General features: G+C 56.7%; 1 protein-coding gene across 1 annotated transcript; it reads right to left on the bottom strand.

Annotated features, from left to right (window-relative positions):
• Positions 1–444: 444 nt before the first annotated feature.
• On the bottom strand, positions 445–23,913 carry ATP2A1 (ATPase sarcoplasmic/endoplasmic reticulum Ca2+ transporting 1). The gene is given in 19 exon segments (XM_072029499.1): positions 445–581; positions 584–642; positions 2,226–2,446; positions 5,760–6,095; positions 7,816–8,034; positions 8,124–8,249; positions 8,330–8,461; positions 8,550–8,652; positions 9,371–9,459; positions 10,524–10,690; positions 14,562–14,859; positions 16,160–16,245; positions 16,933–17,013; positions 18,577–18,682; positions 18,684–18,716; positions 20,344–20,448; positions 22,063–22,145; positions 22,279–22,296; positions 23,775–23,913. Coding segments are annotated over 19 exon segments (2,517 nt in total). The 5' UTR covers positions 23,893–23,913.
• Between the last annotated feature and the right edge of the window lie 804 nt (positions 23,914–24,717).

The raw sequence follows: 24,717 nt of genomic DNA, 5'->3' as shown, positions 1-24,717 counted from the left end.
AGGTGGACGTGGTGGTGGGGGCATTATTGGGTTGGGGGGGCGTTATTGGGTGGGGGATGTTATTGGGGTGTGGGGGCATTATTGGGTTGGGGATTTCACCATGGCCCCAATGCCCACCATGCCCCCCAACACCACCATGATGACCCCCAACCACGATGCCCCCCCAATAGCCACGTTGACCAACCCCAACCACCCCAACGCCCCCCAACCCCCCCCAATCCCCCCACCCCCCTCCCCCAACCCCCCAACCCCCCCGCGCCCCCCCCCCCACCCCCTGACCCCCCCAACCCCACCAGCTGGTGGTGAGGAGACGCTCGGCCCATCTTCGGCGTAGAGGAACCACACGCGGCCGCCACCGTGGCCGCCCCCACGTTGCCTAAGGGCGGCCACATTTTGGGGCCATCAAAATTGGGGTGAGAGTACAACTCAGAGAGGGGTCAGAGCTTAGCCCCCGATGGCCAGGTAGCGGAAGGAGCCGTCCGCTGATGAGGGGCTCCTTGGGGCTGCCGGGGGCTTCTCCATGATGCGGGTCGGGGTCCAAACCAGCGCGGTCGCCGGGACCCCGTCGTTGGCCAGGACCACCACGGCAGCTGCACCAGGATCAGCACCTCCGGCAGCCCCAGCGCCGCCGTCAGGAAGATGCTTGGGTAGGGGGGTGGGGGGTGGGGGGGGGGGGATGGGGGGGTGGGGGGGTTGGGGAGGTTGGGGGGGTTGGGGGATGGGGGGATTGGGGGAACGGGAGGAGTTGGGGGGAATTGGAATAGGGGAATGGGGAGAATAGGGAGAGTGGAGTGGGGGAGTAGAGGGTGGGGGAGTGGGGGGAAAGGGGAATGGGGAGAGTGGAGAATAGAGGGGAGTGGGGGGATGGGAAATAGGGAGAGTGGGGAATTGGGAAATTAGGGGCAATGGGAAATGAGAAAAATGGGGGGAGTGGGGAGTTGGGGGGTGGGGGAGAGGGGGAATGGAGAATTGGCATGGAGAAGAATGGAGAATGGAGAGGATGGGGAGAATGGAGAATGGGGGAATGGGGGAAATTGGGGGAATTAGAGGATTAGGGGGGTGGGGGGAATAGGGGGTATTTGGGGGTTGGGGGAGTTGGGGGAAATTGGGGGATGGGGGGGAGTGGGGGGATTTGGGAAGTTGGGGGGATGGGGGGGATATGGGGGAGTTGGGGGAATTGGGGAAATTGAAGAATGGGGGGATGGGGGGAGTTGGGGGATAGAGGAATGTGGGGGATGGGGGAAAAGGGGGAGTGGGGGAATTGGGGGAGTGGGGGAGGTGGGGGGGATTGGGGGGGGTGGGGGGATGGGAATGGGGGAGTGGGGGGGATGGGGCGAGTGGAATGGGAAGGATTGGAATGGGGAAGAAAGGGAGTGCAGGGGAATGGGGAGAATAGGGGAATTGGGAGAATGGAAGGTTGGGGGGTGGGGGGAGTTGGGGGAGGTTGGGGGAGTGGGGGGAGTTGGGGGAATTGGGGGGATGGGGGGGGAAAATTGGGGGAAATTGGGGGAAAATTGGGGGAAAATTGGGGGAATTGGGGGAATTGGGGGAAAATTGGGGAAATTAGAGGGAAAGGGGAAATGGGGGAAAAAAGGGAAATCAGGGGGAATGGGGAGAATGGGGGGGTGGGGGAATTGGGGGGAATTGGGGGAAATAATGGAAATTAGGGGGGAAAGGGGGAATGGGGGAAATGGGGGAAATTGGGGAAAAAAAGGGAAATTAGGGGGAATGGGGAGAATGGGGGAAAATTGGGGGAAATTGGGGGCGAGTGGGGGGAATGGGGGAAATAAGGGGGAAATTGGGAGAATGGGGGGAACTGGGAGGGACTGGGAGTGACTGGGAGGGACTGGGAGGAGTGGGAAGAACTTGGAGGGACTGGGAGGAGTTGGGAGAAATGGGTGGACTGGGAGGAGTGGGGAGAACTTGGAGGGACTGGGAGGAGTGGGGGGAACTGGGAGGGACTGGGAGGAGTTGGGAGAAATGGGTGGACTGGGAGGAGTGGGGAGAACTTGGAGGGACTGGGAGGAGTGGGGGGAACTGGGAGGGACTGGGAGTGACTGGGAGGAGTGGGGGGGACTTGGAGAGACTTGGGGGGACTGCGAGGAGTGGGAGGAACTGGGCGGACTGGGAGGGAGCGGTCAAGACGAGTACAAAGTGATGGGAATCGAGGAACTGGGAGGCAACTGGGAGGCAACTGGGATGCAACTGGGAGGCGCAGGGCTCACCAGACCACCTCGCCCACGTTGGAGGAGATGAGGTAGCGGATGAACTGCTTCATGTTGTTGTAGATGGCCCTGCCCTCCTCCACGGCCGCCACGATGGTGGAGAAGTTGTCGTCGGCCAAAACCATTTCGGAGGCCGTTTTGGCCACCGCGGTGCCCGAGCCCATGGCGATGCCGATTTCGGCTTTCTTCAGCGCCGGCGCGTCGTTCACGCCGTCGCCCGTCTGTGGGGAGGGGGTTTCGGGGGGTCACGGGGGGGTCACGGGGGGGTGACGGGGGGCGGGGGTCACCGACGTGGTCCCCAAGGTGGGTGGTGAGAGTTGGGGGTGGGATCGGCAACGGCGTCCCCAAAAATGGCAATGGGGACGTCCGCAACGCCGGCATTGGTGGTCGTCAACAAAATCACCAAGAATGTCCCCAAAAATGTCATCGATGACAACGTTGGGGACATCATTAACACAATCATCAAGAATGTCCCCAAAAATGTCATCAATGACGTCCTCAATGTCGTCATCAGCGGTCGTCAACAAAATCACCAATAATGTCCCCAAAAGTGTCATCAATGACCTCCCCAATGTTGTCACCAACAACCTCCAACACAATCATCAATAACGTCCCCAAAAATGTCAATGATGACGTCCTCAACGCCATCATCAACAGTCGTCAACAAAATCACCAAGAATGTCCCCAAAAATGTCAATGGTGACATCCTCAACGTTGTCATCGGCGGTCGTCAACTAAATCACCAAGAATGTCCCCAAAAATGTCAACGATGACATCCTCAACTCCGTCATCGGCAGTCGTCAACACAATCATCAATAATGTCCCCAAAAATGTCATCAATGACGTCCCCAATGTTGTCACCAACAGGCACCAACAAAACCACCAAGAATGTCCCCAAAAATGTCATCGATGACAACGTTGGGGACGTCATCAACAGTCATTAACACAATCATCAAGAATGTCCCCAAAAATGTCATCGATGATGTCCCCAATGTCGTCACCAACGTGACTGCCAATGACGTTCCCAAAAATGTCATTGATGACGTCCCCAACATTGTCATCAACAGGCACCAACAAAATCACCAAGAATGTCCCCAAAAATGTCATCAATGACATCCTCAACGCCATCATTGGTGGTCGTCAATAAAATCACCAAGAATGTCCCCAAAAATGTCATCAATGACCTCCCCAATGTTGTCACCAACAACTTCCAACAGAATCACCAATAATGTCCCCAAAAATGTCATCGATGACGTCCCCAACGTTGTCATCAACAGTCATTAACACAATCATCAATAATGTCCCCAAAAATGTCAATGGTGACGTCCGCAACGCCGTCATCGGCGGTCGTCAACTAAATCATCAATAATGTCCCCAAAATGTCATCAATGACAACGTTGGGGACGTCATCAACAGTCATTAACACAATCACCAATAATGTCCCCAAAAATGTCATCGATGACGTCCCCAACATTGTCATCAACAGGCACCAACAAAATCACCAAGAATGTCCCCAAAAATGTCAATGATGACGTCCTCAACATTGTCATCAACAGGCACCAACAAAACCACCAAGAATGTCCCCAAAAATGTCATAAATGACATCCTCAACATTGTCATCGGCGGTCGTCAACACAATCATCAAGAATGTCCCCAAAAATGTCATTGATGATGTCCTCAACGCCATCATCAACAGTCGTCAACAAAATCACCAAGAATGTCCCCAAAAATGTCATCGATGACGTCCCCAACATTGTCATCAACAGGCACCAACACAATCACCAATAATGTCCCCAAAAATGTCAACGATGACGTCCTCAACGCCGTCATCGGCGGTCGACAACAAAATCATCAAGAATGTCCCCAAAAATGTCATTGATGACGTCCCCAATGTTGTCACCAACAACCACCAACACAATCACCAAGAATGTCCCCAAAAATGTCAATGGTGACGTCCTCAACGCCGTCATCGGCAGTCGTCAACAAAATCACCAAGAATGTCCCCAAAAATGTCATCGATGACGTCCCCAACGCCGTCATCGGCAGTTGGCAACACAAAGCATCTCAGGATGATGGTAAGACCCCAAAACCACGTCAGGATGATCATGGGACCCCAAAACCACGTCAGGATGATGATGGTGGGACCCCAAAACCATGTCAAGACAATAGTGGGATCCCAAAATCACATCAGGATGATACCAAGGCCCCCAAAAAACCACATCAGCCTTACAACGGGACCCCAAAACCATGTCAGGATTATGATGGGACCCCAAAACCACATCAGGACAATCATGGGACCCCAAAACCAAGTTGGACATGCTGGTGGGACCCCAAAACCACATCAGCTTTACAACGGAACCCCAAAACCACATCAGGATGACACCAAGACCCCCAAAACCACATCAGCCTTACAACAGGACCCCAAAACCACATCAGGACAATCATGGGACCCCAAAACCACATCAGAATGATAGTAAGACCCCAAAACCAAATCAGGCTTACGACAGGACCCCAAAACCATGTCAGGATTATGACGGGACCCCAAAACCACATCAGGATGCTGATGGGGGGACCCCAAAACCAAATCAGGCTTATGACAGGACCCCAAAACCACATCATGATGATACCAAGACCCCCAAAAAAACACATCAGCCTTACAACAAGACCCCAAAACCACGTCAGGATGATACTAAGACCCCAAAACCACGTCAGGACCATGACGAGACCCCAAAACCACATCAGAATGATGATAGTGGGACCCCAAAACCACATCAGGATGCTGATGGTGGGACCCCAAAACCATGTCAAGACAATAGTGGGATCCCAAAATCACATCAGGATGATGATGGTGGGACCCCAAAACCACATCATGATGACACCAAGACCCCCAAAAAACCACATCAGCCTTACAACAGGACCCCAAAAACACATCACAATGATGATGGAACCCCAAAACCACATCATGATGATACCAAGACCCCCCAAAAACCACATCAGCCTTACAACAGGACCCCAAAACCACATCACAATGATGATGGAACCCCAAAACCACATCATGATGATACCAAGACCCCCCAAAAACCACATCAGCCTTACAACAGGACCCCAAAACCACATCACAATGATGATGGAACCCCAAAACCACATCAGGATGACACCAAGACCCCCAAAAAACCACATCAGCCTTACAATAGGACCCCAAAACCACATCACAATGATGATGGAACCCCAAAACCACATCAGGATGACACCAAGACCCCCAAAAAACCACATCAGCCTTACAATAGGACCCCAAAACCACATCACAATGATGATGGAACCCCAAAACCACATCATGATGATACCAAGACCCCAAAAAACCACATCAGCCTTACGACAGGACCCCAAAACCACATCATGATGACACCAAGACCCCCAAAAAACCACATCAACCCTACAACAAGACCCCAAAACCCCCCCACCAACCCCCCCCTGAACCCTCCAGGGCTACCACCACCCCGTAGACCCCCCGAAATGTCGTCGCGGCGCCCTCACCATGGCGGTGATCTCGTCGAAGGACTGCAGGAACTCGACGATCTTGGACTTGTGGGTGGGCTCGACGCGGGCGAAGCAGCAGGCGCGGCGGCAGGCCTCGCGCTGCTCGGCGGGGGGCAGGTCGTCGAACTCGCGGCCGGTGTAGGCGCGCCCCGTCACCTCCTCTTCCTCGCTGAAGATGCCGATGCGGCGGCAGATGGCGATGGCCGTGCCCTTGTTGTCCCCCGTGATCATGATGACGCGGATGCCGGCGTCGCGGCACAGCCGGATGGAGCCCATCACCTCCTTGCGGGGGGGGTCCAGCATCCCCACGCAGCCCACGAAGGTCAGGTCGGTCTAGGGGGGGGGGTAAAAAGGGGGGGTGGGGAGGGTGGGGTGGGGGTATGGGAGTGGGGAAGCTGTGGGGGGCTTTATATAGAGATATGGGACCAGGAAACCTATAGAGGACTTCATATGGAGATATGGGACCAGGGAACCCGTGGAGGGCGTCGTATGGGGATATGGGACGAGGGAACCCGTGGAGGGCATCACAAGAAGATTTGGGACCAGGAACCCATGGAGGGCTTCGTATAAAGATATGGGACCGGGGAACCTATAGAGGGCTTCATATGGAGATATGGGACCAGGGAACCCGTGGAGGATGTCCCAAGAAGATATGGGATTGAGGAACCCATGGAGGGCTTCATATGGAGATATGGGACCAGGGAACCTATAGAGGGCTTCATATGGAGATATGGGACCAGGGAAGCTGTGGAGGGCTTCATATAAAGATATGGGATTGAGGAACCTATGGAGAACATCCCATGGAGGTATGGGACCAGGGAACCCATGGAGGACGTCCCACGAAGATATGGGATTGAGGAACCCATGGAGGGCGTTGGGTGGGGATATGGGACCAGGGAACCCGTGGAGGGCATCACAAGAAGATTTGGGACCAGGAACCCATGGAGGACTTCATATAGAGATATGGGACCAGGGAACCTATAGAGGATGTCCCAGGGAGGTATGGGATTGAGGAACCCATGGAGGGCTTCATATAAAGATATGGGACCAGGAAACCTATAGAGGGCTTTATATGGAGGTATGGGACCAGGGAACCTACAGAGGACATCCCATGGAGATATGGGATTGAGGAACCCATGGAGGGCTTCATATGGAGATATGGGACCAAGGAACCCAAGAAGGGCTTCATATAAAGATATGGGATTGAGGAACCTATAGAGGACTTCATATAGAGATATGGGACCAGGGAACCTATAGAGGGCTTCATATGGAGATATAGGACCAGGGAACCCGTGGAGGATGTCCCAAGAAGATATGGGATTGAGGAACCCATGGAGGGCGTTGGGTGGGGATATGGGACCGAGGAAGCCGTGGAGGGCATCACAAGAAGATATGGGACCAGGGAAGCTGTGGAGGGCTTCATATAGAGATATGGGACCAGGGAACCCGTGGAGGGCATCCCATGGAGATATAAGACCAAGGAACCCATGGAGGGCTTCATATGGAGATATGGGACCAGGGAATCTATAGAAGGCTTTATATGGAGGTATGGGACCAGGAAACACGTGGAGGATGTCCCAAGAAGATATGGGATTGAGGAACCCATGGAGAACTTTATATGGAGATATGGGACCAGGGAACCCATGGAGGGCGTTGGGTGGGGATATGGGACCGGGGAAGCTGTGGAGGGCTTCATATAAAGATATGGGACCGGGGAACCCGTGAAGGGCATCCCATGGAGATATGGGATTGAGGAACCTATGGAGGACCTCCTATGGACATATGGGACCAGGGAACCCGTGGAGGGCTTCATACAAAGATATGGGATTTAGGAACCCATGGAGAACATTTCGTGGAGATATGGGACTGAGGAACCTATAGAGGACTTTTTGGGGAGATATGGGACTGGGGAACCCAAGGAGAACATCCCATGGAGATATGGGATTGGGGAGCCCGTGGAGGACCCCACACAGAAATATGGGACCGAGAAACCCCCGGAGACCCTCCCACCAACCAAACCCCAATTCTTGAAGACCCCGTCCACCGCCCTCACCTCATACTCGGCAAACTTGGTGGAGTCCTCCAGCACCATGTCCTCTTTTTTGGGGGGCGTGTCGCGGGTGGCCAGGGCCAGGCAGCGCAGGGTGTCCCTCCCCGTCCCCCACTCCTTGATGACCGCCAAAATCTTCTCCTTGACCACCGGCGTCAACGGCACGCGCGCCGTGCCCACCCGCACGTAGTTGCAGCGGTCGATGACGCCCTCGGGGGCCCCCTGGGGTGGGGAGGGGGGACAGGAGGTGACAAAAGGACCGCGATAAGGGGGGCGAGGACGTGTGGGGAGGGGGTTTTTGGTGGTCCCACCTTGACGAACATCTTGTTGCCCACGGCGGCGCGCGAAGCCTTGGCCGGCGAGCAGTAGACCGACATGGACTTGCGGTCGCGGGAGAACTCCAGGGTGAATTCCTTCTTCATCAGCTGCTTGATGACCTTTGGGGGGGGTTATTGGGGGTCAACGGGGCGGAACTGGAGGCACTGGGAGGAGACTGGGGGCACTGGGGGGCACTCACCGAGTTGCAGGCGTTGGCGCGCTCTACTTTGGAGAGGTTGCGCACGTCGGTGTTGAAGACGTTCATCTTCTCCACCAGGCAGGTGAGCGCCGTCTCCGTGGCCTCCCCGACCTTCTCGTAGACCCCCTTGGACTGCGGGGAGGAGGCCGGGGTCACCGGGACCCCCCCCAAAAAGGTGGCGGGTGGCTGGGGGAAGGGGGTTTTGGGGCGGGGGTCTCACCTCGTTGTAGTCCAGGGAGGAGTCGTTGCAGAGGGCGCAGATGGTGGCCAGCTCCACCAGCCCGTCGTACTGCCCGGCCTTGACGTGCTTCTCGTTCTTCAGCCTGGGGAGGCAGCGGGGGGGGGGCTCGAAAATGAGGCCGGGATTGGGTTTTGGGGGGTGGGGGGGGGGTCAAAAATGAGGCCGGGATGGGTTTTGTTGGGGGTTGGGAGGTCAAAAATGAGGCCAGGATTGGGTTTTGTTGGGGGTCGGGAGGTCAAAAATGAGGCCGGGATGGGTTTTGGGGGATGTGGACCTCAAAAATGAGGCCGGGATTGGGTTTTGGGGGGATGGGGGGCTCAAAAATGAGGCTGGGATTGGGTTTTGGGGGATGGGGGGCTCGAAAATGAGGCCAGAATTGGCTTTTGGGGGTTTGGGAGGTCAAAAATGAGGCCAGGATTGGTTTGTTGGGGTTTGGGAGGTCAAAAATGAAGTTAGGATTGGCTTTTTGGGGATGGGGACCTCCAAAATGAGGCCAGAATGGGTTTGTTGTGGATGGGGAGCTCAAAAATGAGGCCAGAATTGGCTTTGTTGGGGTTTGGGAGGTCAAAAATGAAGTTAGGATTGGCTTTTTGGGGCATGGGGACCTCCAAAATGAGGCCAGAATGGGTTTGTTGGGGTTGGGGGGCTCAAAAATGAGGTCAATATTGACCCATTTAGGGATGGAGGCCCCAAAACCAAGGCCGATATTGACCCGTTGGGGATGATGGCCCCAAAAACGAGGCCGATACCGGACAGGAGCCCCAAGGGGAGGCCGTTCTGGACCCGTATGGACCACTCACACGTCTCCCTCGGGGGCGTAGGTGGAGCCGGTGATGGAGAACTCGTTGAGGGAGCAGACGTCGCCCTCCACCTTGTCCACGATGAACATCTGGGGGGGGGGGACAATGAGGTCAGGGGGCACCTGGGGTGTTCTGGGGGCAACTGGGATGTCCTGGGGTCAACTGGGGTCTACTGGGGTCAACTGGGGCCAACTGGGGTCTACTGGGGGACTTTGGGGGCACCCAAGGGGATGTCGGGAGGTCATGAAGGTCCTTGGGGCACCCAGGAGGAATTTGGGAGCTCCTGGAAGTCCTTGGGGCACCCAAGGGGACGTCAGGAGTTCCTTGGGGCACTCAAGGGGACGTCAAAAGGTCCTTGGGGCACCCAAAGTGACATTGGGAGGTCATCAAGGACCTTGGGGCACCCAAGGGGACATCAGAAGGTCCTTGGGACACCCAAAAGGACATCGGGAGCTCCTTGGGGCACCCAAGGTGACATCAGGAGGTCATGAAGGACCTTGGGGCACCCAAGGGAACATTGGGAGGACTTTGGGGCACCCAAGGGGACATCAAAAGGTCCTCGGGTCACCCAAGAGGAATTTGGGAGCTCCTGGAAGTCCTTGGGGCACCCAAGGGGACGTCAAAAGGTCCTTGGGGCACCCAAGAGGTATTTGGGAGCACCCAAGGGGACGTCAGAGGGTCCTTGGGGCACCCAAGGGGACAGCAAAAGGTCATGAAGAACCTTGGGGCACCCAAGGGGACATCAGAAGAACCTTGGGACACCCAAGGGGACGTTGAGAGCTCCTTGGGGAACCCAAGTTGACGTCAGAAGGTCATGAAGGACCTTGGGGCACCCAAAGGGACATTGGGAGCACCCAAGGGGACGTCAGGAGCTCCTGGAGGTCCTTGGGGCACCCAAGGGGACGTCAAAAGGTCCTTGGGGCACCCAAAGTGACATTGGGAGGTCATCAAGGACCTTGGGGCACCCAAGGGGACGTTGAGAGCTCCTTGGGGAACCCAAGTTGACGTCAGAAGGTCATGAAGGACCTTGGGGCACCCAAGAGGACGTCAAAAGGTCCTCGGGGCACCCAAGGTGACATCAGAAGGTCACGAAGCTCCTCGGGTCACCCAAGGGGACACGGGGAGCCCCCAAAGGCCCCGCGGTGCCCCCCACCTTGCAGACGGACATCTGGTTGGTGGTGAGGGTCCCGGTTTTGTCGGAGCAGATGACCGAGGTGCAGCCCAGGGTCTCGACGGAGGGGAGGCTGCGCACGATGGCGTTCTTCTTGGCCATGCGCCGCGTCCCCAGCGCCAGGCAGGTGGTGATGACGGCCGGCAGCCCTGCGGCAACAAAAAGGGGTCGTCAGCCCCCCGGGGAGGGGAGCGGAGACCCCAAAAGGGTCGAGGGGTGGGTGGGGTGAAGGGAGGGCGATACGGGGAGGTGTGGGGGCGAGGGAGGGCATTATAGAGGTCTGTAGGAGCAGGGAGTGGGGTGGGAGATAAATGGGGTTGAAAAAGGTGGTAGGAGATCATGAAGAAGGAAAAAAAAGCATTATGGGACACAAAAGGGGTTTATGACCCTATATGGGGTCAAGGAAGGGTGTTACAAAACTGTGTAGAATGAAAAAAAAAGCATTATAGGACACAAAAGGGGTTTATGACCCTATATAGGGTCAAGGAAGGGCGTTACAAGACCATGAAGAATGAAAAAAGGGCATTATAAGGCATTATAGGACACAAAAGGGGTTTATGACCCTATATAGGGTCAAGAAAGGGCATTACAAGAACATGCAGAATTAAAAAAAAAGCCGTAAAGGATCCAAAAAGGGCTTGTAACCATATATAGGGTCAAGAAAAGGCTTTACAAGAACATGCAGAACAAAAAAAGGGCATTATAGGACTCAAAAGGGGTTTATAACCCTATATAGGGTCAAGAAAGGGCATTACAAGACCATGAAGAATTAAAAAAAAAAGCAGTATAGGACCCCAAATGGGTTTATAACCCTATATAGGGTCAAGGAATGGTGTTAGAAGACCATGAAGAATGAAAAAAAAGGCATTATAAGGCATCATAAGGCATTATAGGACCCAAAAGGGGCTTATAACCCTATGTAGGGTCAAGGAAAGGCGTTATAAGGCCACGCAGAATGAATAAAAAGGGCATTGTAGGACCCGAAAGGGGCTTATAACCCTATATAGGGTCAAGGAAAGGGTGTTACAAGACCATACTAAATTTAAAAAGGGCATTGTAGGACCTGAAAGGGGCTTATAAGTCTATATAGGGTCAAGAAAAGGCGTTATAAGGCCACGCAGAATAAAAAAAAGGCATTATAGGATCTGAAAGGGGCTTATAACCCTATATAGGGTCAAGAAAGGGTGTTAAAAGACCGTACTAAATTTAAAAAGGACGTTATAGGACCCGAAAGGGGCTTATAAGTCTATATAGGGTCAAGGAAAGGCGTTATAAGGCCACGCAGAATGAAAAAAAAGACATTATAGGACCCAAAAGGGGCTTATAACCCTATATAGGATCAAGGAAAGGCGTTATAAGGCCACACAGAATTTAAAAAGGGCATTATAGGATCCGAAAGGGCCTTATAACCCTATATAGGGTCAAGGAAAGTGTGTTGAAAGACCGTACTAAATTAAAAAGGGCATTATAGGACCCAAAAGGGGCTTATAACCCTATATAGGGTCAAGAAAAGGGTGTTGTAAGACCATACTAAATAGAAAAAGGGAATTATTGGACCCAAAAGGGGCTTATAAGTTTATATAGGGTCAAGGAAAGGGTGTTACAAGACTGTACTAAATTTAAAAAGGACGTTATAGGACCCGAACGGGGCTTGTAAGCCTATATAGGGCGAAGGAAAGGCGTTGTAGGGCCGCACGGGGCCAAGGAATGTTGTGAGAAGGCCAGGCGGGGTCGGGGAACATGGTGAGAAGGCCACACGGTGTCCCCAGCCGGTGCCAGGAGGGGCCGTACGGGGCCAAGGAGCGGGGCGGGCTGCCATATAGGAGCAAGGAATGGTGTGAGGGGGCCACGTGGGGTCGGGGAAGGGCGCGAGGACGGGGTGTGAGGCCAAGGAGCGGCGCCGCGGGGCCGCCTCGGGGCGGGGAGCGGTGTCAGGAGGCCATATAGGGGCAAGGAATGGGCTCGGGGGGCCGCGGGGGGTCAAGGAACGGCGTTAGAGGGCCTTATAGGGGCAAGGAGCAGGGCTGCAGGGCCATATAGGGGCAAGGAACGGGCTCACAGGGCCACGAGGGGGCAAGGAAGGGGCTTAGAGGGACCTGTGGGATCAAGGAGCGGTGTTAGAAGGCAACAAGGGGTCAACAGGTGGGCTCGGAGGGCAACAAGGGGTCAGCAAATGGTGTTAGAGGGACATATGGGGTCAAGGAGTGGTCTTAGGGGGCCATATGGGGTCAACAAATGGTTTTAGGGGGCCATATGGGGTCAAGGAATGGGCTTAGGGGGCCATATGGGGTCAAGGAACCATGTTAGAAAGCTGTATGGGGTCAACAAAGGGTCTTAGGGGGCCATTTGGGATCAAAAAGTGGTGTTGGAAGGCCACATGGGGTCAATGGGGGTGTTGGAAGGACAGACAGGGTCAAGGAACGGTGTTAAAAGACCACAAGGGGTCAAGAAACGGTCTTAGAAGACCACAAGGACTCAAGGGATGGTCGTTGAAGGCCACATGGGGTCGAGGAACGGTGTTAGAAGACCACAAGGGGTTAAGGAACGGTCCTAGAAGACCACAAAGGGCCAACAAACGGTCTTAGAAGGCTACATAAAAGTCAAGGAACGGTGTTAGAAGGCCATAAAATGTCAAGAAACGGTGTTAGAAGGACAGATAAGGTCAAGGAATGGCCTTAGAAGACCACAAGAGGTCAACAAAGACCACAAGGACTCAAGGAACGGTGTCAGAAGACCCCATAGGGTCAAGGAATTGTGTTAGAAGGACAGATAAGGTCAAGGAATGGTCCTAGAAGACCCCAAGGGGCCAACAAACAGTCTTAGAAGACCAAAATGGGTCAAGGAACGGTGTTAGAAGACCCCAAGTGGTCAACAAATGATCTTAGAAGACCCCAAGGACTCAAGGAAGGGCGTCAGAAGACCCCATAGAGTTAGAGAACGGTGTTAGAAGGACGGATAAGGTCAAGGAACGGTGTTAGAAGACCCCAAGGGGCCAACAAACGGTCTTAGAAGACCACAAGAGGTCAACAAACGATCTTAGAAGACCACATAAAGTCAAGGAATGGTGTTAGAAGGCCATAAAATGTCAAGGAACGGTGTTAGAAGACCCCAAGGACTCAAGGAATGGTCTTAGAAGACCACATAGGGTCAAGGAAGGGTGTTAGAAGACCCCATGGGGCCAACAAATGGTCTTAGAAGACCACAAGTGGTCAACAAACGATCTTAGAAGACCACATAAAGTCAAGGAATGGTGTTAGAAGGCCATAAAATATCAAGGAAGGGTGTTAGAAGACCCCAAGGGGTCAACAAAGACCACAAGGACTCAAGGAAGGGCGTCAGAAGACCCCAAAGGGCCAACAAATGATCTCAGAAGACCACTTAGAGTCAAGGAATGGTCTTAGAAGACCACAAGTGGTCAACAAATGGTTGTAGAAGACCACAAGGGGCCAAGGAATGGTCCTAGAAGACCCCAAGTGGCCAACAAATGATCTTAGAAGACCACAGGGACTCAAGGAACGGTCTTTGAAGGCCACATAGAGTCGAGGAACGGTGTTAGAAGACCACAAGGGGTCAACAAATGGTGTTAGAAGACCACATAGGGTCAAGGAACGGTGTTAGAAGACCCCAAGGGGTCAACAAATGATCGTAGAAGACCCCAAGGACTCAAGGAATGGTGTTAGAAGACCCCAAGTGGTCAACAAAGGGTTGTAGAAGACCACATAGGGTCACGGAAGGGTGTTAGAAGGATAGATAAGGTCAAGGAATGGCGTTAGAAGACCCCAAGGGGCCAACAAACGATCTTAGAAGACCACAAGGACTCAAGGAAGGGTGTTAGAAGACCACAAGGGGCCAACAACTGGTGTTAGAAGGCCCAAAAATGTCAAGAAACGATGTTAGAAGGACAGATAAGGTCAAGGAATGGTCCTAGAAGACCACAAGGACTCAAGGAACGGCGTTAGAAGAGCAGCGAGGACCCCAAGGACCCCCCCACCCCCTAAGGACCCCCCCCCAAAGTGTCACCTTCGGGGATGGCGGCCACGGCCAGGGCGACGGCGATCTTGAAGTAGTAGATGGCGCCGCGGATCCAGGAGCCGCCGTGGACGGGGTCGTTGAAGTGGCCGATGTTGATGAGCCAGACGGCCACGCAGATGAGCGAGATGACCTTGGAGAGCTGCTCGCCGAACTCGTCCAGCTTCTGCTGCAGCGGCGTCTTGTCCTGCTCCGTGGCCGCCATCTCGTCGCGGATCTTGCCGATCTCCGTGTTCACCCCCGTGGCCACCACGATGCCCACCGCCTTGCCCGCGCCGATGTTGGTGCCCTGGGGACAGGGGGTTGGGGGCATGGTGGGCTTGGGGACATCGTGGTGGGGATGTGGTGGGCTTGGGGACAAGGGCTTGGGGGCGTGGTGGTGGGGACGAGGATTTGGGGACATGGTGGCCTTGGGGACTTCGTGGTGGGGACATGGTGGGCTTGAGGACAAGGTCTTGGGGGCATGGTGGTGGGGACGTGGTGGCCTTGGGGACGAGGATTTGGGGGCATGGTGGTCTTGGGGACACGGTGGCCCTGTGGACAAAGGCTTGGGGATGTGGTGATGGGGACAAGGGCTTGGGGACATGGGGATGGTGATGGTGGCCTTGGGGACATGGTGGTGGGGATGAGGCTTTGGGGGTCTGGTGGCCTTGGGGACAGGGACTTGGGGACACAATGGCCTTGGGGACTTCGTGGTGGGGACGTGGTGGTCTTGGGGATGTGGTGGCCTTGGGGACACGGTGGCCCTGGGGACAAGGTCTTGGGGGCATGGGGATGGGGACAAGGGCTTGGGGACAAGGGGATGGTGGCCTTGGGGCTCTGGTGGCCTTGGGGACAAAGCCTTGGGGATGTGGTGGCCTTGGGGACAAGGACTTGGGGACACAGTGGACTTGGGGACTTTGTGGTGGGGACGTGATGGGCTTGGGGACAAGGTTTTGGGGACAAGGGGATGGGGTTGGTGGCCTTGGGGACAAGACCTTGGGGACACAATGGCCTTGGGGACATGATGGTGGGGACGTGGTGGCCTTGGGGACAAGACCTTGGGGACATCGTGGTCTTGGGGATAAGGCTTTGGGGATGTGGTGGCCTTGGGGACATGGGGATGGGGATGGTGGCCTTGGGGTTCTGGTGGCCCTGGGGACACGGACTTGGGGACATGGTGGTGGGGATGAGGCTTTGGGGGCGTGGTGGTCTTGGGGGCATCGTGGTGGGGAGGTGGTGGCCTTGGGGACAAGGTTTTGGGGACATGGGGATGGGGTTGGTGGCCTTGGGGTTCTGGTGGCCATGGGAACAAGGACTTGGGGACATGGTGGCCTTAGGGACACGGTGGTCCTGGGGACAAGACCTTGGGGACTTCATGGTGGGGATGTGGTGGCCCTGGGGACAAGGCCCTGGGGACATGGCGATGGTGGCCTTGGGAACCCAGTTATGGGGTTGGTGGCCTTGGGGACAAGGTCTTGGGGTCCTGGTGGTGGCCCCGGGGTCCCAGTGGTGGCCCCGGGGTCCCGGTGGTGGCCCCGGGGTCCCAGTGGTGGCCTTGGGGTCCCAGTGGTGGCCCTGGGGACGCGTTGGTGGCCCCGGGGACTCACGGAGAAGAGCATGTTCTTCTTGTCCTGGTTGACGGCGCGGGGGTCGGGCACGGGGTCGGTGTGCTTGATCACCGACACCGACTCACCTGTCCAAACCAGTTCAAACCAGTTCAAACCAGTTCAAACCAGTTAGCACCAGTTAGGACCCCATTTCTGACCAGTTGCCACCAGTTAGGACCCCGTTTGCGCCCATTTTTGTCCCCACTTGTCCCCGTTCAGGACCGGTTGTGCACAAACACCTCCGGTTGTGCGCCCAGTTACAACCAGTTGGGCCCAGTTACAACCAGTTGGGCCCAGTTATAACCAGTTGGGCCCAGTTGAGCACCAGTTTACAACTGGTTGTGTCCAGTTGGGCCCAATTGCACCCCAGTTTATGACCGGTTGTGCCCAGTTGTGCCCCAGTTTACAACCAGTTGTAAACTGGTGTGTCCCCATCTACAACCAGTTGTGCCCAGTTATGCCCCAGTTATAACCAGTTGGGCCCAGTTGTGCCCCAGTTATAACCAGTTGGGCCCAGTTGTGCCCCAGTTTACAACCAGTTGTGCCTGGTTGTGTCCCAGTTTACAACCAGTTGTACCCGGTTGTGTCCCCAGTTGCACCCCAGTTGAGCCCAGTTGTCTCCCAGTTGTTCCCCCAGTTGCACCCAGTTGTAACCCAGTTGTCTCCCAGTTGTTCCCAGTGGTTCCCAGTTGAGCCCAGTTGCTCCCAGTGGTGCCCAGTTGTTCCCAGCTGTCCCCCCAGTTGCCCCCAGTTGCTCCCAGTTGCCCCCGTACCGGTGAGGATGGACTGGTCGACGCGCAGGGTCGTGGACTTGATGGAGAGGATGCGGATGTCGGCTGGAACCTTGTCCCCCACTGCGGGCAGCCGTCGTTACTGGGAGGGACTGGGAGCACTGGGAGGGGCTGAGAGGGGGCTGGGGGGGGACTGGGAGGGGCTGAGAGGGGGCTGGGGGGGGACTGGGAAGAGCTGAGGGGTACCGGGAGGCTGCTGGGAGGGACTGGGGGGCTACTGGGAGGTTACTGGGATGCATTAAGGGTAACTGGGATGCACTAAGGCTTACTGGGAAGCTACTGGGATGCGCGTGGGAGTTACTTGGGGGTTACGGGGAAGCTCTGGGGGTGACTGGGGAGTTACTGGGAGGCTACTGGGATGCATTAAGGGTTACTGGGATGCACTAAAGCTTACTGGGAGGTTACTGGGATGCACTACGGCTTACTGGGATGCACGAATTCTTACTGGGAAGTTACTGGGATGCCCTTGGGGATTACTTGGGGGTTATGGGGAAGCTCTGGGGGTGACTGGGAGGTTACTGGGATGCATTAAGGCTTACTGGGATGCACTAAGGCTTACTGGGATGCACTAATTCTTACTGGGAGGTTACTGGGATGCACTAAGGCTTACTGGGAAGTTACTGGGATGTATGTGGGAGTTACTGGGGGGTCACAGGGAAGCCCTGGGGGTGACTGGGGAGTTCCTGGGAGGTTCCTGGGATGCATTAAGTGTTACTGGGATGCACTAAAGCTTACTGGGATGCACTAAAGTTTACTGGGAAGTTACTGGGATGCCCTTGGAGATTACTCGGGGGTTACGGGGAAGCTCTGGGGGTGACTGGGGAGTTACTGGGAGGCTACTGGGATGCACTAAAGCTTACTGGGATGCACTAAAGCTTACTGGGAGGTTACTGGGATGCACTAATTCTTACTGGAAAGTTACTGGGATGCCCTTGGGGATTACTCGGGGGTTACGGGGAAGCCCTGGGGGTTACTGGGGAGTCCCTGGGGGTTACTGGGATGCACTAAGGCTTACTGGGATGCACTAAGGCTTACTGGGAGGTTACTGGGATGCACTAATTCTTACTGGGAAGTTACTGGGATGCCCTTGGGGATTACTCGGGGGTTACGGGGAAGCCCTGGGGGTTACTGGGGAGTCCCTGGGGGTTACTGGGATGCATTAAGTGTTACTGTGATGCATTAAGTGTTACTGGGATGCACTAATTCTTACTGGAAAGTTACTGGGATGCCCTTGGGGATTACTCGGGGGTTACGGGGAAGCTCTGGGGGTGACTGGGGAGTTACTGGGAGGCTACTGGGATGCACTAAAGCTTACTGGGGTGCACTAAGGCTTACTGGGAGGTTACTGGGATGCACGAATTCTTACTGGGAAGTTGCTGGGATGCCCTTGGGGATTACTCGGGGGTTACGGGGAAGCCCTGGGGGTTACTGGGGAGTCCCTGGGGGTTACTGGGATGCACTAAGGCTTACTGGGATGCACTAAGGCTTACTGGGAGGTTACTGGGATGCACGAATTCTTACTGGGAAGTTACTGGGATGCCCTTGGGGATTACTCGGGGGTTACGGGGAAGCCCTGGGGGTTACTGGGAGGTTACTGGGGGCTACTGGGAGGCGCTGGCCCCTCACCGGCCACCTCGGCGATGTCCCCGGGCACGAGGTCCCTGGCCTTGATGCGCTGCACGGCGCTGCGGTCGGCGCGGTACACCTTGCCCATCTCGGGCTCGTACTCCTTCCAGCGCCTCGATCGCGTTCTCCGCATTGCGCTCCTGGGGGGGATTGGGGGAAATTTGGGGATTTGGGGAGAATTCGGGGGATTTGGGAGAATTCGGGGGATTTGGGACAGTTCTGGGGGATTTGGGGGCAGTTCTGGGGATTTGGGGACAGTCCCGATCGCGTTCTCCGCATTGCGCTCCTGGGGGGGATTCGGGGGGATTTGGGGGGTTTTGGGGGGTTTTGGGGGGAGTTTGGGGGGGAATTTGGGGGGATTTCAGGACATTTGGGAGGTGTTGGGGGGGATTTGGGGGGATTTGGGGGGGTTTGGGGGCAGTTCAGGGGGATTTGGGGACAGTTCCAGGGGATTTGGGGGGATTTGGGGGGTTGGGGGGAATTTGGGGGGGGTTGGGGGGAGTTTGGGGGGACTTGGGGGGATTTTGGGGGGGATTTGGGGGGATTTTGGGGGGTTTTGGGGGGGTTTGGGGGGGATTTGGGGGGATTTTGGGGGGGATTTGGGGGGATTTGGGGACAGTTCAGGGGGATTTGGGGGGATTTGGGGGGTTGGGGGGAATTTGGGGGGGGGTTGGGGGGAGTTTGGGGGTGTTTGGGGGGAGTTTGGGGGTGTTTGGGGGAGTTCAGGGGGATTTGGGGGGATTTTGGGGGGGTTGGGGGGATTTGGGAGGGATTTGGGGGGATTGGGGGGATTTCGGGGGATTTTGGGGGGGGTTTGGGGGGATTGGGGGGGTTGGGGACAGTTCTGGGGGATTTGGGGGGGTTTGGGAGGTGTTGGGGGGGCTTGGGGGGGATTTGGGGACAGTTCTGGGGATTTGGGGACATTTGGGAGGTGTTGGGGGGATTTGGGGACGTTTGGGGACAGTTCCAGGGCATTTGAGGGCACTTCCTGGGGATTTGGGGGTGTTTGGAGACAATTCCAGGGATTTGGGGACATTTGGGGAGATTTGGGGGCAGTTCCAGGGATTTGGAGACATTTGGGTACAGTTCCGAGGATTTGGGGAGGGTTCCGAGAGATTTGGGGACGTTTGGGGGCAGTTCAGGGGATTTGGGGACAATTCAGGAGGATTTAGGGACATTTGGGGACAGTTTGGGACATTTGGGGAGGTTTGGGGGTGTTTGAGAGGGATTTGGGGGGGTTTGGGGTGTTGGGGGCCTTTTGGGGTCCCCAAAGTGTCCCTAAAGTGTCCCCAATGTCCCCAAAGTCCCCAAACCCACCCCCAAGATGTCCCCAATCTCCCAAAGTGCCCCAAAATGTCCCCAATGTCCCCAAACCCATCCCCAAGATGTCCCCAAGGTCTCCCCAAACGTCCCCAAATGTCCCCAACCTGTCCCCAAGGTGCCCCCAATGTCCCCAAACGTCCCCAAACATCCCCAAAGTCCCCAAATCCATCCCCAAATGTCCCCAAACCTGTCCCCAAAGTGCCCCAAATGTCCCCAAAGTGTCCCCAATCTTCCCAAAGTGTCCCCAACGTGCCCCCAACATCCCCAAAATGTCCCCAAATGTCCCCAAAGTGCCCCTAAAGATCCCCAAAGTGTCCCCCAAATCTCCCCAAATGTCCCAAAAGTGCCCCCAAACGTCCCCAAATGTCCCTAAAGTGTCCCCAAATGTCCCCAAACTTCCCCAGTGTCCCCAAACGTCCCCAAATGTCCCCAAAATGCCCCCACCTGCCAGACTCCCACCACGGCGTTGGCCACGAGGATGAGGAGGATGACGAAGGGCTCGACGAAGGCCGTGATGGTCTCCTCGCCCTCCTCGAACCACGCCAGCACCTGGGGGGGCACGGGGACCCCAAATCGGGGGGAAAAACCACAATTTAGGGCAAAACCCCAAACTGGGGGCAAAACCCCAAATCGAGGAGAAATCTCAAATTTAGGGCAAAACCCCAAATTTAGGGCAAAACCCCAAACTGAGGGGAAGACCCCAAATTGGGGCCAAAACCCCAAACTGAGGAGAAATCCCAAATTGGGGGGAAAACCCCAAATTAAGAAAACCCTAAATTGAGGGGGAAACCCCAAATTGAGGAGAAAACCCCAAATTTAGGGGAGAACCCCAAACTGAGGGGAAGACCCCCAATTTAGGGCAAAACCCCAAATTGTAGGGAAATCCCCAAATTGAGGGGAAAAGCCCGAATTGAGGAGAAAACCCCAAATTGAGGGCAAAACCCCAAATCAAGGGAAAAACCCAAATGGAGAGGAAGACCCCAAACTGGGGAAAACCCCAAATAGAGAAAACCCCAAATTGAAGGGAACACCCCAAATTGAGGAGAAATCCCCAAATTAAGAAAACTCCAAATTGGGGGGAACACCCCAAACTGAGGGGAAGACCCCAATTAAGGGCAAAACCCCCAATTTAGGGCAAAACCCCCAATTTAGGAGAACCCCCCCAATTTTGGGCAAAACCCCCAAACTGAGAAAACCCCCAATTCCGTGGGGTTTTCCCAATTTGGGGGTGTTTGCACCCAATTTTGGGTGGGGTCAGGGGGCACCTTTGGGGTTGTGACCCCCCCAAATTTGGTGACGTGACCCCCCCCCGGCTTGCAAAGCGTCCCCCCTCCCCAAAAACGTGCCCCCCTCCCCAAAAACGTGCCCCCCTCCCCAGAAACGTGCCCCCCTCCCCCCAAAAACGTGCCCCCCGCCCCCCAAAAACGTGCCCCCCTCCCCAAAAACGTGCCCCTCCCCCCAAAAACGTGCCCCCCTCGCCAAAAACGCGCCCCCCTCCCCCCAAAAACGTGCCCCTCGCCCCAAAAACGTGCCCCCCTCCCCAAAAACGTGCCCCCCTCCCCCCAAAAACGTGCCCCTCGCCCCAAAAACGTGCCCCCCTCCCCAAAAATGTGCCCCCCACCCCCCAAAAATGTGCCCCTCGCCCCAAAAACGTGCCCCCCTCCCCCCAAAAATGTGCCCCCCTCCCCCCAAAAATGTGCCCCTCGCCCCAAAAAACGTGCCCCCCTCCCCAAAAACGTGCCCCCCTCCCCAAAAACGTGCCCCCCTCCCCAAAAATGTGCCCCCCTCCCCAAAAACGTGCCCCCCTCCCCAAAAAACGTGCCCCCCTCCCCAAAAACGTGCCCCCCTCCCCCCAAAAATGCGCCCCAGTCCCCGAAAACGTGCCCCCCGCCCCCAAAAACGTGCTCCCCTCCCCCCAAAAACGTGCCCCCCTCCCCAAAAACGTGCCCCCCTCCCCAAAAATGTGCCCCCCGCCCCCCAAAAATGTGCCCCCCTCCCCAAAAACGTGCCCCCCCTCGCCAAAAACGCGCCCCCCTCCCCCCAAAAATGCGCCCCAGTCCCCGAAAACGTGCCCCCCGCCCCCCAAAAACGTGCCCCCCTCCCCAAAAACGTGCCCCCGCCCCCAAAAAACGTGCCCCCCCCCCAAAATTTTGGGGTACTCACGAAGGAGATGCAGGCGGCCAGCAGCAGGATGCGCACCAGGAGGTCCTCGAATTGTTCCACCACCAGCTCCCAAATGGTTTTGCCTGGGGGGGGGGCACGGGGGGGGGTCGTGGGGGGGTCGCGGGGGTGGGGGGGGGTCGTGGGGACCCCCCCGGGGGGGTTTGGGGGGGGTGGAGGGGGGGGAGACCCCCCCGGAATGAGAATTTTGGGGCTCACCTTCCTCCGCCGGGAGCTCTGGGGGGGGAATGGGGGGGTTAAAAAGGGGGGGGGCGATTTTTGGGTGCCCCCCCCCCTCGCGGAAGACCCCCCCCTTCTTGTGGAGCCCCCCCCCTCTCGTGGGTGCCCCCCCCCCCTTTATTGAAGCCCCCCCCAGACCCCTTTGTCCCCCCCCCAGTCTTTGACCTCCAGTAACCCCACGCCCCCCCCGTGACCCCCAGTAACCCCGTGACCCCCCTGTGACCCCCCCAATTTCCCCCTTTTTCCCCCAAAATCCCCCAAACCCCCCTGACCCCATAACTGACCCCAACCCCCCCCCAATTCCCCCATAACTGACCCCATACCGACCCCATAGCCCCCCCGACCCCGTAACGCCCCCCCCCGACCCCATAAGGCCCCCCCCCGACCCCACAGCCCCCCCAATTCCCCCCCCAGACCCCATACCGACCCCATAACCCCCCCAATTCCCCCTATATCCCCCCATAACTGACCCCATAACCCCCCCAATTCCCCCTATATCCCCCATATCACCCCATAACCCCCCCAATTCCCCATAACCGACCCCATAACCCCCCCCCAATTCCCCTATAACCCCCCCAGTTCCCCTATAACCCCCCCAACTCCCCCCAACTCCCCCCATATCCCCCTATATCCCCCCATATCACCCCATATCCCCCCATAACTGACCCTATTAGCCCCCGACCCCATAACACCCCCCCTGACCCTATAATGGCCCCATATCGCCCCCCCCGACCCCATAACGCCCCCACAGCCCCCCCGTACCGTTGTGGCCGTACTCCAGACCCCCAACTCCCCCCATATCACCCCATAACCCCCCCAATTCCCCTATAACCCCCCCAAATTCCCTATAACCCCCCCCAATTCCCCTATAACCCCCCCAAATCCCCTATAACCCCCTATATCCCCCTATAACCCCCCCAATTCCCCTATATCCCCCTATATCCCCCCATAACACCCCATAACCGACCCCATAATGACCCTATAACCCCCCCCGACCCCATACCCCCCCCGTACCGTTGTGGCTGTACTTCTCCAGACCCCCAACTCCCCCCATAACCCCCTATATCCCCCTATAACCCCCCCAATTCCCCCCCAATTCCCCTATAAGCCCCCCAATTCCCCCTATATCCCCCCATAACCCCCCCAACTCCCCCCATATCACCCCATAACCCCCCCAATTCCCCCATAACTCTCCTCCCAACCCCATAACTGACCCCATAACCCCCCCATTTCCCCCTATAACCCTCTCAATTCCCCCATAACTGACCCTATTAGCCCCCCCCGACCCCATAACCCCCCCCGACCCCATAACCGCCCCCACAGCCCCCCCGTACCGTTGTGGCCGTACTTCTCCAGAGAACCCCAACTCCCCCCATATCCCCCCCAATTCCCCCTATAACCCCCCAATTCCCCCATAACCGACCCCATAAGGCCCCCCCCGACCCCATAACCCCCCCCCTATAACCCCCCCGTACCGTTGTGGCCGTACTTCTCCAGGCTCTTTCGGACCTGCTCGGGGCTGAGGCCGTGGCTGGGGCTGACCCCGAAGTAGGCCAGGCACTCCTCGGCCGTCTTGGCGTGCGCGTTCTCCATGGGGGGGGCCGGGGGGGGGGGTCCGGGGGGGGCCGCGCTGCCCTGGGGGGGTCCCGAGCCCCGGGGGGCTCTAGGGCCGGGGGGGAGAGGGGACGGGGGAAGGATTTGGGGGGGGGTGGGGTCTAATGGGGAGAGATGGTGGGGGTGGGGGGCTGGGGTGGGTGTGGTGGTATGGGGCAGGTATATGGGGGTATGGGGTGGGGGTTATATGGGTGGAATGGGACAGGGGGGTGTGGGACAGAGTTATAGGAGGGTGTGGGGTGGGAGTCAGGGATTGGGGGTGTGGGGCAGGGGATATGTGGGAGTATGGGGTGGGGGTGTGGAGGGTATGAGCAGGGGTCTATGGAATGCGGGGGGCTATAGGGGTGGGGGCTATGGATCAGGGCCTAGAATCAGGGCTCTGGGGTGGGGGCTATGGGGCAGTGGGGCGCTATGGGGTGGAGCTATAGGGTGGGACCCTATGGGGTAGGACCCTATGGGGCAGGGGCCATGGGGCAGGACGCTATGGGGCAGGACCCTATGAGGTGCAGGTTATGGGGCAGAGAGTTATGGGGTTGGGGTTATGGGGCAGGACCCTATGGGGTGGGGGTTATGGGGTGGGACCCTATGGGGTGGGGGGTTATGGGGTGCAGGTTATGGGGCAGGGGGTTATGGGGCAGGGGATATGGTATGGGGTGGGAGGTTATGGGGTAGGACCCTATGGGGCAGGACCCTATGGGGTGGGGGGTTATGGGGTGCAGGTTATGGGGCAGGGGGTTATGGGGCAGGGAGTTATGGGGTGGGGGCTATGGGGCAGGAATTTATGGGGTGGGAAGTTATGGGGCA

This window comes from Anas platyrhynchos, chromosome 30 (genome assembly GCF_047663525.1).
Source record: "Anas platyrhynchos isolate ZD024472 breed Pekin duck chromosome 30, IASCAAS_PekinDuck_T2T, whole genome shotgun sequence".
NCBI classification, from domain to species: Eukaryota; Metazoa; Chordata; class Aves; order Anseriformes; family Anatidae; genus Anas; species Anas platyrhynchos.
The sequence above is the reverse complement of the archived record's forward strand: the minus strand, read 5'-3'. Positions and strand labels throughout refer to the sequence as shown.